The 12,693-nt window shown below is 45.9% G+C and overlaps 1 protein-coding gene across 1 annotated transcript; it reads right to left on the reverse strand.

The window, feature by feature from the left end:
• Positions 1-1,284: 1,284 nt before the first annotated feature.
• Positions 1,285-2,093, reverse strand: LOC148803771 (alpha-1,3-arabinosyltransferase XAT2-like). Its single transcript, XM_088897763.1, has 2 exons — positions 1,833-2,093; positions 1,285-1,599 (listed from the first exon to the last, which is right to left on the reverse strand). Exons 1-2 carry the CDS (start codon positions 2,091-2,093, stop codon positions 1,285-1,287), a joined length of 576 nt encoding a protein of 191 aa, XP_088753889.1.
• Positions 2,094-12,693: the final 10,600 nt, after the last annotated feature.

Here is a 12,693-nt window from a genome sequence, read left to right on the forward strand (position 1 = left end):
CTTGCTTTCACACCCATGAACAGAATGGGGCTGTAGAGCATAAACATCTTCATGTGTTGAAACAGGTTTAACACTCACTCCTACATCAAGCCTCCATGACTTCAAAGCAGCGGTTTTTATTATCAATTGGTTGCCTACAAAGTTATTGCACTACATTTCACCATATGAGAAGTTGTTCTTTGAGATTCTAGATTACAGATTTCTCAAGACCTTTGGTTGCACTGTTTATACATGGTTGAGACCATATAGCAAGAATAAATTGAATGCCCGCTCCCTTGCATGTCTTTTTTTAGTATACAACCCTTCACATAAGGGTAATTTGTGTTATCTATCCTCAAAATGCATGTATATCTCTCGACATGCAATTTTTTATGAATACTCTTTTCTTTGTTCAAGAGCATCACCTCCATGTGGTTTTTCTACACCAACAGATTTGGGTACTTTTATCTTTCCTATCTCCAATCCGGCTACTACTCTTTGTTATTCTTCATCAGCACAGAGATACATCTCCATGTTCCTCATCGCATGATGATCAGCCCTTGACAAGCACATCTCCATCTTCTATTGATTTAGTGCCATCTATAGCACCACCACCTCGACATTACATGGTTACCCGTTCCCGTGATGGGACTTGGCATCCTAAAGTTATATTCTCAAGTGCTTGCACTACTCAAGAAGCTAAACCCACTTGTTTTACACAATCTGGCAATGATCCTAAGTGGCATCAAGCCATGACTGATGAATTTAATGCCCTTATCAAAAATTGAACTTGGGTCTTAGTTCCACCATGTTTCGGGTAGAATGTGGTTGGCTGCCATTGGGTCTTCAAAGTTAAATGTCACCCTAATAGGAGTGTTGAATGCTCAAACCAAACATAGCCTAAATGCTGAGGTGGACAACTGAAAAAGATTAAATGCCTTGTTTGTCATTTATGCTATTAGGTCCCCTCAAATTGAGCTCTCCATTAGAGATGCACAAATTGGAGCGAAAATGAAGAAAATGAGTGTGGGGAAGCACTTTAGTGAGAAGATCTGAAAGTTGGACGCGTAAGACACGTCAATGGGGCTGGGAGATCCAAATGTTAATGGGACTTTGGTCGTTATCTGGACGTGTCCAATCGAACCGATGCAAAAAGACAAAGAACCTAAGTTTACAGACTCTCTTCCTCATTCCAAAGCTCATTTCTCACTCCCTCCCATTTTCTGAGATTCTCTTCTACTGAACGAAACCCATAACTCGCCCCTTCCGAGAAGGATAGATGATTTCCTCTAGGAGGAGAGGTTGTTAGAGGACGCAAACTCCACCATAGTAGGCTTCAAAAGCCCATTCGAGACCCCATCCCACCACTTGCACCACCACAACTCCTTCTGGCAAGAAGACATTGTTTGTTAGTCCTGCCTTGTGAGCCCCCACCAGAACACTACATTTATTCAACACCCTAGAAAGCTCTCGTAAATTCACCATTTGATCAGGTGAAGCTCTAATCACATGGTACCCCAATCCTTCTGCCACCCTCACCAGATCATCTTCATTTACGAACATTCTCGTCCTTTTGCATGAAACAAGGACCATATTCAGCTCTGGCATCTCAAACTCATGCTTTACTCTCAAGTTGAACGATTCTCAAAGGAGCTGCATGAAGTCTAGTGTAGAGTATCCACTAGGAATTCTGCTGGTGTTGCTTGTAATTGTACTTGAGCCCAACAACAGCTATAAGAAAGTAGTGCACCCTACTGTTGTCGGCCGGATTGATGACTCCATAGCTCGATAAGCCTAAGAGAAGTGGGTCAAATTTAGTGACCCACCAGGCATTGAAGTTAGTCAGAATGAACCTTATGCGCGATTGAAAATGGTGGCTTGAGGAAAAGGGGGATGGCGATATCGTTGAATTCATAGTAGAAGTTGTCGGTGTAAGTGGTAGCGAATATAACGACAAGGACATCTTGCATAACATCACAGGCGGGTGGGTTATATGTGTTGTTTGGGATCTTTTTCTCCATCGGAGTAACAATTCTCAAGTTGTTCTCATCTTCCTTCTTGGGGTAGAGTTGAACCCTGAGTGGCGCATCCGGTGGGATTTGTTTGGACGACATCTTGATCTTCACTTGTTGGTCGGCAACACACACGTGGTCGAGCCCAACCATGAAGAGGTCTACTACCAATATAAAGAAACATGCACTCAAAACCATAGCATTTGATGAAAGAAGAAGAAGAAGAAGAAGAAGAAGAAGAAGAGGAAGAGAGAAACGTACCATTGGAGCTCTCGCCATCACTGCCGACGATCACTGGTTCAAGCCACAGTGTGGGTAGGGTTCGGTCTCCAAGAGAAAAACATGGAAAGAAAAGTAAAAAATGAGGTTTGTTAGGGGTTTTGATCTCCTTTTTGTCATTTTTCATTGGTTGAATTGCCAAACCCGACTAACGGCACTTAGAACATTAACGGTATGCATTCCTTCTCCTGGTTGACATGGAGGACTCTGATTCACAGGTTCACTCGTCCAGTGCACCCATGGGGGCACAGAACGCGAACTCTCCAAATTATGACTGGCCACCTTGTCACGAACAAAATGAAAATCCACTTCTAAATGTTTGGTTCTGGAGTGAAAGAAGATAGGATTAGCAGTCAGGTAGGTTGCCCCTGCATTATGACACCACAAAATGAGAGGCACAGGGAGAAATATACCCAATTCACCAAGCAAAGATTGAATCCATGTTAATTCAGTAGTTGCGGTGGCAAAAGAGCAATATTCCGCTTCAATAGAAGATTTGGCAATGGTGTGTTGCTTATGAGAAGCCCAAGAAATAAGATTGGTCCCGAGAAAAATAGCATAACCACTAGAGGATTTGCAGTAATCAGGGTTGCAAGCCCAATCCGCATCCGAATAAACAAAGAGTTGGAGAGTAGAGGAAGGTTGAAACCGGAGCCCAAATGTCGAGGTGGAGTTAAGATAGCGAAGCAACCTTTTTACAGCAGTCCAATGTTCTGTAGTGGGTTTGTGCATGAATTGTGAGACCCAATTAACCACAAAGGCAATATCGGGATGGGTAATCATTAAGTATTGCAACATACCAACAATGCTCCTGAAGGTAGATGGATCTGAAAGAGCAGAACCAGATGTAGCAGAGAACGTAGTTGATAGAGACAGGGATGTAGATACTCCCTTGGATTCTAGCATCTTAGATCGTGTAAGAATATCCAAGATGTATTTATGTTGATGAAGAAGAATGCCTTTAGAGTTGTATGAGACTTCAACACAAAGAAAATAATGCAAATTTCCTAAGTCACGTAAAGGAAAGGTGGATGCTAATAACCTAATGAGATGTTGAACTACATCATTGTTATTGCCAACAACCAGTAAATCATCAACATATATTAGAAAATGAATGATGAGATTATTGTCATTTCTGTAAATGAATATGGAAGAACCAGTTTTGGAGCCAATAAATCCATGTCCAAGCAAGATGCTAGTGAATTGTTGAAACCAAGCTCGGGGGGCTTGTTTCAAACCATATAATAAGAGTTTGAGGAGGCACACATGACATGGGTTTTGAGGATCAACAAATCCCAGGGGTTGTGTCATAAAAACCTCTTCCTCTAAATATCCATGTAAAAAAGTATTAGAAATAAGTGTCTAACTGTCAAATTGTCTGATTAGAAGAAATGGCAAATGAGAGGATTAGTTGAACGGTTGCAGGTTTCACAATGGGGCTAAAAGTTTATTTGAAATCAACTTGGACACGTTAGTGAAAGCCCTTAGCCACCAAGCGTGTTTCTTTCCCTACTTTTTCCTTCAAACCAAACATAGTTATTGTCTAGATAATAGTTAATTTACAGTTAGTGGTTATTGTGTGGGTACATGTATAATTGTTCTTTGTTCAAATTAATGAACAACATTTTTGAATTGAACTGCAATCAATTCTGAGTGATAGCACAAGCACAGGAGTTTTCCTACAATGAGGCAGAATTATTTCATTCATCTATCTGAAGAAATGAGGATTTTCTATATCAATGCCACGTTTTCAATTAATCCACCCACAAAGGAGGCATGCCGACCATGAGTTCTTCTGGAAGCATATACCAACCCTGAATTTCTGATTCTGATTCTTCCATGTGATATCAACAATAGACAATGCGTCAATGCCTACTTGAAAACAAGAAAAGAATAATAAACAAGTCTTTTGTCTCTTGTTCGCTTCCTCTGTTTTTCTTTCATATTTCTAAATCGGAAGAGTGCGATAATGATGATAAAAAGAAAGGCAGGAATCCATGAATTTGAAAACTCCATGCAAACCCTCGTCATTGATTGGTCTGAAAATTTAGAAAAGTCTGAAACAAATATTTTAATGCTCCAACTCTTTAGACGTATTGCTAGCTCTTTTCCAAGTGTAGCCCGTAGCCACTCCCACAGACGCATAAAAAAACGACTCAAAAGAGTAATGATGATGAAGGAGAAAGTACACTTGCATCAAATACACCGTGTTTAGTGCTACCACGTGGATCCTTCACTGACCAGAAAAATTAGGTGCATGAGAATATCCTTGCCACGTGGCAGAGAAGGGTGCCCTAAGCCGTTTTGTGAATAGGGAATAAAAGTATAAAGCAGTCTGTGAGGCCAATGCTAGGGGATGGCATTAGATTAGTAGGCCGACGCGTGTCATTAGCATTACGAATAGAAAAAGATCAAAGAGTCAAGACTGGTACTGACTTTCTAGGACCAGTGTCTGGTGGTCTCTCCTTTTTCTTTTACTCCACTACCTTGATTTTCTTCTTTTGTTTCCCCATATCACAATCTATGGCTCCACACACGGAGCCGGCACATGCACCATGAAATATGGCAAATTTTGTCAATAGTGGGTCCCCCAGTTTGTCATCAGTTGTGGGTTCCACACAAATTTTTGGATGTATGGTGATTGATAAAAGTCAAATTGAGGACCTTCTATATTCTACCTGATGGAAGGTTTAGATTGGCCACATGTTGCGTAAATAATGAGGCTTGTCTTGGAAGCTTTCCTGCTGCTTGACCCCAGTTAATGCATAGTCCATATTAATTTTTGAAAAGCATACCCCCAGGTCATCTCAGTGTGTGTTGGCTGTTTGGTTGAAATGACTTGCCTCTAAGTCTAGGACTTCCCTTTATAATATCAACATTGTTGGAAACCGATTTTTACCGGGGAGAGTTTATCTTTCGCTACTTAATTTTAATTTTAATTTTAGGATACAAGCATCTTTCAAGCTGACGCACAATATTTATTTAGGTTGAAAGTTAGATTCGGTCATTAAAATGGCACCCTGAGAAGTAGGAACAAATTTTTTTATTATGAATTGACCATGTAAAGCCCTAAAATTTAAATATTGATTCTGGACAATCATAACCATTCGAGTATTGTGCATATATATATATATATGCAAGCAAGCTGGCCATCTAAGTGTGCTGTGCCATATATAATTCAACCACTAATCTGGTTCATCCAAATTATGCGCCAAGATCAATCAATTTGGACTCATGATCAGCCCACTTAAGAGGTATCCTATGTATAACATAGCCAACTTTCTTTTGACTCAATGAGAGTGGAACTAGTCTGGATCAGCCCCTCACATCAAAATGATTTTTCGTATTTATGTTCTTATGTATTGTTATTCATGGAGAGTTATGCCTTATATGATGGAATGTGCTGTGAGGTCGGTACGAAGTATGATTTCCGAGGAATAAATCCTGATTCATGAGAGGATGCTTATTGGCAAGCATCAAAATATCCACACACACGGGGATGGATGGTATATAAGTTTGGGATGATAGAAGACATCATCTCAAGCTGATAAAAAAGTCATAAGTATCGATCTTATCAATACCATTGCCCAATTTTTTATATTGGGTGTATATCGATATATTGATCATTGCTTATTATAACCAATATTTGACTGTTTCTAAGTTCACTGCTAGCTTTTCACGGTTTACATGGAGCATCCATAAATGAGCCATAGCAGTCTGGGACTGAACTCCATCATTAGGATTTAAGGGTGCAAATTGGATCATGACCAATTCTATCCTACTTTATCAGATTTGGATATCACCCTTTCAGTTTTTAGATCAGATCGGATCAAATCAAATAATAGGATCCAATTGGAGAGACTTGAAAGATTTAGGGGTCGTTTGGCAAGTCTTTTTGAGAAGATCTTGTAGTAGTTTTGACAATCAAAAGATATATTCAGCTTTTGAATTAAGATCTAAGCAGTCTGAAGCCCATTTGGTTAAGGCATATCTTTCCACATGAAGATGAATAAAAAAATGCAAGAGCTCCATTTGGAGCTTTCAAAAAATTGTTCGTTTTGGGCTTCTTGCATATTTTTGGTTGCATCGGCTTTTGACGGCTAGATCTATCACAAACCAAACAGGAAAAGACCAAATCATGATCCACCGGGCTTGTAAATAACCGATAAACTACACGAAAAGACGTGCCAAACAGGGCCTTAGTTTCTAAGAGGCTTGATCGGGCTCTGGTTTCACATTCTTGGATTTCAATTTTTAAAGGAACTTGGGTGCATCATCTTCCTACAACGGGAAGATATGAGGCTTCTTGGGTTAAACACCCTAACTTCGTTCAGATTGTGAGGGATGCATGGTGATGAAAGGGAATTTGGCCCGACCTCGCAATCACCCGACACGTGGCAAAAAACAAGCAACTCGGGACAGTAGAGCACCCGAAGTGAGCACCGAAAGCAAGTCCAAGCTCACTACTGAGCCCGAACTCCACCAGACCGCCCTAAAAGGAGCCCGAGCTCCCTACCAAGAGCCTGAGCTCCCAATGGGGAGTCTGAACTCCCTATTAAGAACCCGAGCTCCCTACTGAGAACCCGAGCTCCCTGCAAGGAGCACGAACTATATTGGGCCCTAAGCCCCACAAAGTTGTGACCCGAGCTAGCCCATGGCAGCTCGGAACACTCCCCAAACCGAACTCAAGACATCTCGCTCGCCACTCCAACACTTCGCTTCCGAAACACCAGGTTGACCAAACGTACCTGACACCAAGGACGTCCGTATCTAAGGGCGACGCACCTGACTGATTTGGGATCTGACGCCTGACAGCCGCACTTCAAACGGCCTCCTGCTATCGCCACTTGCCACCGTCGTTACTAGCCGCAGAGACGGCTCCGACAAAAGGAGCAGTGGCGGTTCTATCCGGCTAGAGGAAGTGACATCCGAACTGGCAGGAGTTCAGAAGTAATCATGCCCGATCTGACAGAAGCCTGGAAGTGAGTGCGTGAGGTGGTTATAAAAGGCTCCTACCCCCCTAGGAACGAGGTATGCTAACTTTTGCGCCATCTGGTCTATCTTGCCTTTGAAAGACTCTAACTTGAGCTTCGGAGCCCTTACGCCAGGTTCTCCCCGGAGCTTCTCTTCTCCCTCCGTTTCAGGTCCCTGCCACCCAGTTCAGAGGCAAGATTGTTGATAGCTAAGATCGGCCGGATTGTGCATCATCAATTTGCGCCGTCTGTGGGAACGCTTCAAAAGACCTCCCTCCAAAACTCTCATACCCCTTTCTTCTTCTTTGAAAAACTCAATACTCATGGCCTCTTCCAGCAACGTCGGACGCGGCGCAGAGACAAACACCACCGGGGAACAGCTTCAAGTTCCCATGGTGTGTGTTGGGCAGTTCACCATCCCCCTCTCGGTGGACGGAATTCCCAATCTGAATACGCCACAAGCAGTGGCGCCTATAAACCTACCTGCCACAAACATCCCTTTTCCTCTCCCCATTGAGACTACCTTCACTGAACCAACCGCCGTCCCCCTGATAGCTAGCCAAAATCGGTTGGACGACCTAATGCAGTGCATGTGGGCAATGCAAGCCCAGATGCAACAATTCCAGCAACACCAGCTTCACCAGCACCAAGTGTTGCACAACCTCTCCCAGTATCACTATCAACAGCAGTTCCCCCAACTGCCACCGAACCAACCACTACTTCCACCTCGCCACCTTGCTCCGAAGCCGGTCAAGGCCTCTCCGCAGGATGGGTGCCTCCACCAAGGAAAGGCCTCCTGGCCCCAGAACCCCCAAACAGCCAGGCCTCGTCCCCAGGCCGGAGAGAAAGAAAAGTCATCCCCGCCTCGCAGCTCGCAGGCGGGTCGGGAACCTCGCCCGCGAGATCGGCACCTCGGGGCTCCAAACCGGAGTTCCCACTCGTGGAAAACTGATTCAGCACACTGGCAGCAGCGGACTACCAGCACTCCGGGCCCATCGAGCTCGGCAACACGGAGGCCAGCAGCGCCAGTACAAGGCTCACTCAGTAGCGAAGGCGCCGTCGAGGTCGACGAACTGCCACCCGCGTCCTGTCAGAGCTCAGAGGCAAAGGCGAGACGAGCTCGGACGAAGTAGGAATTGCCCTGATTCTCTCAGTTCCTTCCCCCCTTGCGTCAGAACTCCTGGCAGTCCCCTTGCCCAAAGATTTCAAGCTCCCGCCTCTAGATAAGTATGACGGGTCCTTCGACCCCAACGACCACGTTGACGCTTTCCAGTCCCAAATGCACCTCGCCAGAGCTAGCAAATCATGCATGTGCGTGGCTTTCACCACCACCCTCAAGGGGGTAGCCCGCACTTGGTACAGGAACCTGGCCCCCGGGTCGATAAAGTGTTGGGCTCAGTTCGTGCAGGTCTTCACCGCACACTTTGTCACCAGCAAACGGTGCCCCAGAGCAGAGGACAGCATCTTCGGGGTAGTCCAAAGGGAAGGAGAACCCATACGGGGCTACATCAAACGATTCAATGAAGCATGCTTACAGATACCGCGGTTAGACCCCGCGGTGCAGCTCGCCGCAGCAAAAAGAGGGGTGACGCACAAAGAGTTCAAATGGCACATGGTAGCTAACCAGCCCGCGACCGTGGCCGAGTTCCTCAAGCTCGCGGACAAGTTCATGAGGACGGAGGAGGAAATCAACCAACGAACCGAGGGCGGAAACGAGAAAAGAAAGAGGGATGGCGGGCCCTCTAACTCAGCCGACCGAAAAAACCCGGCCCGGGACCCAAAACCGAACCAGTCGTTCCGAGCTCCCTTGCCAGTTCGGACGGATTACACGCCACTGAACACGAGGCGGACCGAGATCTTAATGACGATCAAGGATGCCCCGTACGTGAAATGGCCACCTCGCCTAAAGGGAAATCCGAACGAAAGAAACAAGAATTTGTATTGTAGTTTCCATAGGGACCATGGTCACAGTACCGAGCAGTGCAATAACCTCTGAGATGAAGTAGAGGGGCTCATCCGTCGCGGATACTTAAGAAAGTTTGTACAGCACAACAATAATAGCAATAAAGCGGATCGGTCAGGCGATCACGAAAAGGACGCCCCCGAAACTAGCATCAAGCCTGCCGAACCGTTGCAGCGACAGCCTCCGGTAGAGAGGCCAATTCGGGGAACCATCCATGTAATTGTGGGAGGTTCGGTGGTAGCGGGGTGTACATCGGCGGCAGCCCGGACTTCAGTTCGCGAAGCGGTCCTCGAGGAGCGGAACCCTCCGAAAAGGCCAAAGACCGAAGAGCCAATCCTCTTCACGGAAGATGACACGCGAGGAGTTCGCTACCCTCACGATGACACGCTTGTCATTAAACTAAGGATCAGCGACTTCGAAGTTAGACGCATACTCGTAGATTCGGGCAGCTCGGCGAACATCCTCTTCAAATCAACGTTTGATCGGCTACAGCTGCCGAGGAGCGAACTAAAGCCCACAAATACTCCCCTGGTGGGCTTCAGTGGAGAGGAAGTCAGGCCCCTCGGAAAAATAACGGTGCCTGTGGAAGTCGGCACGTGGCCTTGTGCGGTCAGACTCAACCATGACTTCCTGGTGGTCGCAACCCCCTCCCCATACAATGCCATAATAGGGCGGCCAATCACGCATATCCTGCGGGCGGTGGTCTCCACCTACTATTTGGCCATGAAGTTCCCTACGGACTTTGGTGTAGGGGTAGCGCGGGGCGACCAGCTCGAGTCCCGCAAGTGCTACGTTGCCGCCCTAAAGGGAAAGACCAAGGCAGCCGGCGACCTCGATCTGGAGCGGCCCGCGGAACAAGGCGAAGAACGAGCCTCGCCCACAAAAGAAACAGTCGCGATCCCAACCTCGCCTACGGACCCAGCTCGCGCACTACAGATTGGTGCTTCCGTCAAACCTACAGACCGAACTGGTAAGTTTTTTACTCCAAAATTTAGATATTTTTGCATGGTCCGCGGCCGATATGCCCGGTATTGACCCTGGTCTTATAACTCACAAACTTAACACTGACCCTTTAGTCAGACCCGTTAGACAGAAGAAACGGAACTTAACCCCAAAGCGTTGGAAGGCGGTCGACGAGGAAGTCGAGAAGCTCCTCGCGGCAGACTTCATAAGGGAAGTCCATTACCCGAGCTGGGTGGCCAACCCTGTACTAGTGAAAAAGGCGAATGGCAAGTGGCGCATGTGCGTCGACTACACCGACCTGAACCGAGCTTGCCCGAAAGACTGCTTCCCCCTTCCTAGGATCGACCGCCTAGTGGACGCGACCTCGGGACATGAATTGCTAAGCTTCCTGGATGCCTACTCAGGCTACAACCAAATCCGGATGGACCAGTCCGACGAGGAAAAAACCAGCTTCATAACCGAGTTCGGTCTATACTGTTACAAGGTCATGCCCTTCGGGTTAAAAAATGCCGGGGCGACCTTCCAAAGACTTGTAAATAGGCTATTTTGGGCCCTGATTGGCACAAAAATAGAGTGTTATGTAGACGACATGGTCGTCAAGACATGGTTTTCACAAGAACTAATAAAAGACTTGGACTCTGTCTTCCAAATCCTACGTCAGTTTAGCATGAAATTGAACCCCAACAAATGTGTCTTTGGCATCACCTCGGGCAAATTCCTAGGCTACGTTGTCAATTGGCGCAGTATCGAGGCCAACCCGGACAAGATAAAAGCCATCCTAGATATGAGACCGCCTCGGAAAGTAAAAGAAGTTTAGAGGTTAAACGGCCGCATAGCCGCTCTAAGCTGCTTCATGTCCAAGTCGGCAGATCGCTGCCTACCCTTCTTCAAAGCAATCAAAGGCAAAGGGTTCGAATGGACCCAAGACTGCCAGCTCGCGTTTGACGAGCTAAAAGGTTACCTCGCCAGTGTGCCAACCTTAGCTCGGCCCAAGGAAGGCGAAGTCTTAGAACTGTACCTCTCGGCTAGCGACGAGGTGGTCAGTTCGGTACTAGTAAATGAAGCAGACCGGGTCCAATGACCCATATATTATGTTAGTAAAATCTTGCAGGGAGCAGAGACAAGGTACCCGCAGATAGAAAAGCTAGCGTACGCACTGGTGATAGCAGCACGGAAACTCCGCCCGTACTTCCAGGCTCACACCGTCATCGTCCTGACCGACAAACCTCTGAGACAAGTTTTACTCAAACCCGAGGTTTCCGGCCGACTGACGAAGTGGGCCATCGAACTCAGCAAGTATGACCTCCAGTACAAGCCAAGAACTGCCATTAAGGACCAAGCCTTGGCAAATTTTATCGCAGAATGAACGTTTAGCCTCGAAGCCCCTGAGCCGGTTGAGCCCGAGATCCCCAGTTCGGGCGAACTCGGAGCTCCCAAGCCAAACGAGTCTGAACCCTGTGAAGGCCTGTGATGAATACAGAGGGTGTTAAACCAATGCTACGTGGAGGCCTGTGATGAATCCATAACCCATCGCACATTTGCGATAAGTTCATCACAGATTTGCAATTGCAATGAACTCATACCTAGGACAAGTTGTGATGAAATTCAGCTAGCGCAAATCTGCGATAAAGTTAAGACATGCACGGGTTTGTGATGAACCCTGAGCACACGTGGATCTACGATGAACCCCGAACACACGCAAAGTTGCGATGAACCCGACACTATTACAAGAACTGTGGAATCACGATATATCGGGAATAAATGCCGATTACACGTACATCTTTTAATTACGCATGCAGGTAAAACGCCAAAGGTGATGTCACCCGCACCACGACGGAATACTAGGGTCACATACGAAGAGAATCCAGAAGGGATAGGATTCTCTAAATCTCTTAATAGTCAAACAAAAGGAAAGATCTCATTTCCAAATAGAAAAGATCCATTTTCCTAACATGAAAGAAATTATTCCTTGGTAACCTTAACTTTCTCTCTATAAAAGGGAGAGAGCAATTCTTCCCCAAGGGGACAATACAATCATAACTCTAACCTAGGGTTTCTCACAAGGGAATTCTCCCTTCCCTCTTCCCTTCTCCTCTCTCTTTCCCACCGCCATCTCTAGACCTTCAGAGACTTGACCTCCATAGCCTTACCATGGTTATTACACATACCATCATCCTGTGAACCAGTGAATTGACATGCTTCCCACTTTATAACCTTAAATTCTTTGCAGTGAAAGGCCAAGGTTCACCCTAACCATCAAATTTTCAAGGAACAAAGGCAAGGCTGAAACACTTGAATCTTTGAAGGTCAAAGGAAACGGCAAGAATTGGTTAGGGTTTGATGAAAGTGTCAAGACCCCCAAAGGGGCTGATGTACATATCCTCTAGTGAAGGATAATCAGGCTATCATAGATATTGTGACCATGGAGAAAGAGGGGAGGAGAGAATGTGAGAGAAAGGATTTTGGAGAGAAAATAAGTTGGGTTTTTTTTTTTTTTTGAAAATAAGTTGGGTATTGGATCTTA

The sequence above is a fragment of the Nelumbo nucifera genome, chromosome 1 (assembly GCF_055504915.1).
Source record: "Nelumbo nucifera cultivar China Antique chromosome 1, China Antique-T2T, whole genome shotgun sequence".
Taxonomy (NCBI): domain Eukaryota; kingdom Viridiplantae; phylum Streptophyta; class Magnoliopsida; order Proteales; family Nelumbonaceae; genus Nelumbo; species Nelumbo nucifera.

Bases quoted from the DNA above. Each gene is read 5' to 3' on its own strand.
- LOC148803771 (XM_088897763.1), bottom strand. From the start codon at position 2,093: ATGTCGTCCAAACAAATCCCACCGGATGCGCCACTCAGGGTTCAACTC. The intron at 1,600-1,832 runs GTTCATTCTGAC...TTGAGAGTAAAG, and splicing joins CATTTTCAATCGCGCATAAG to CATGAGTTTGAGATGCCAGA.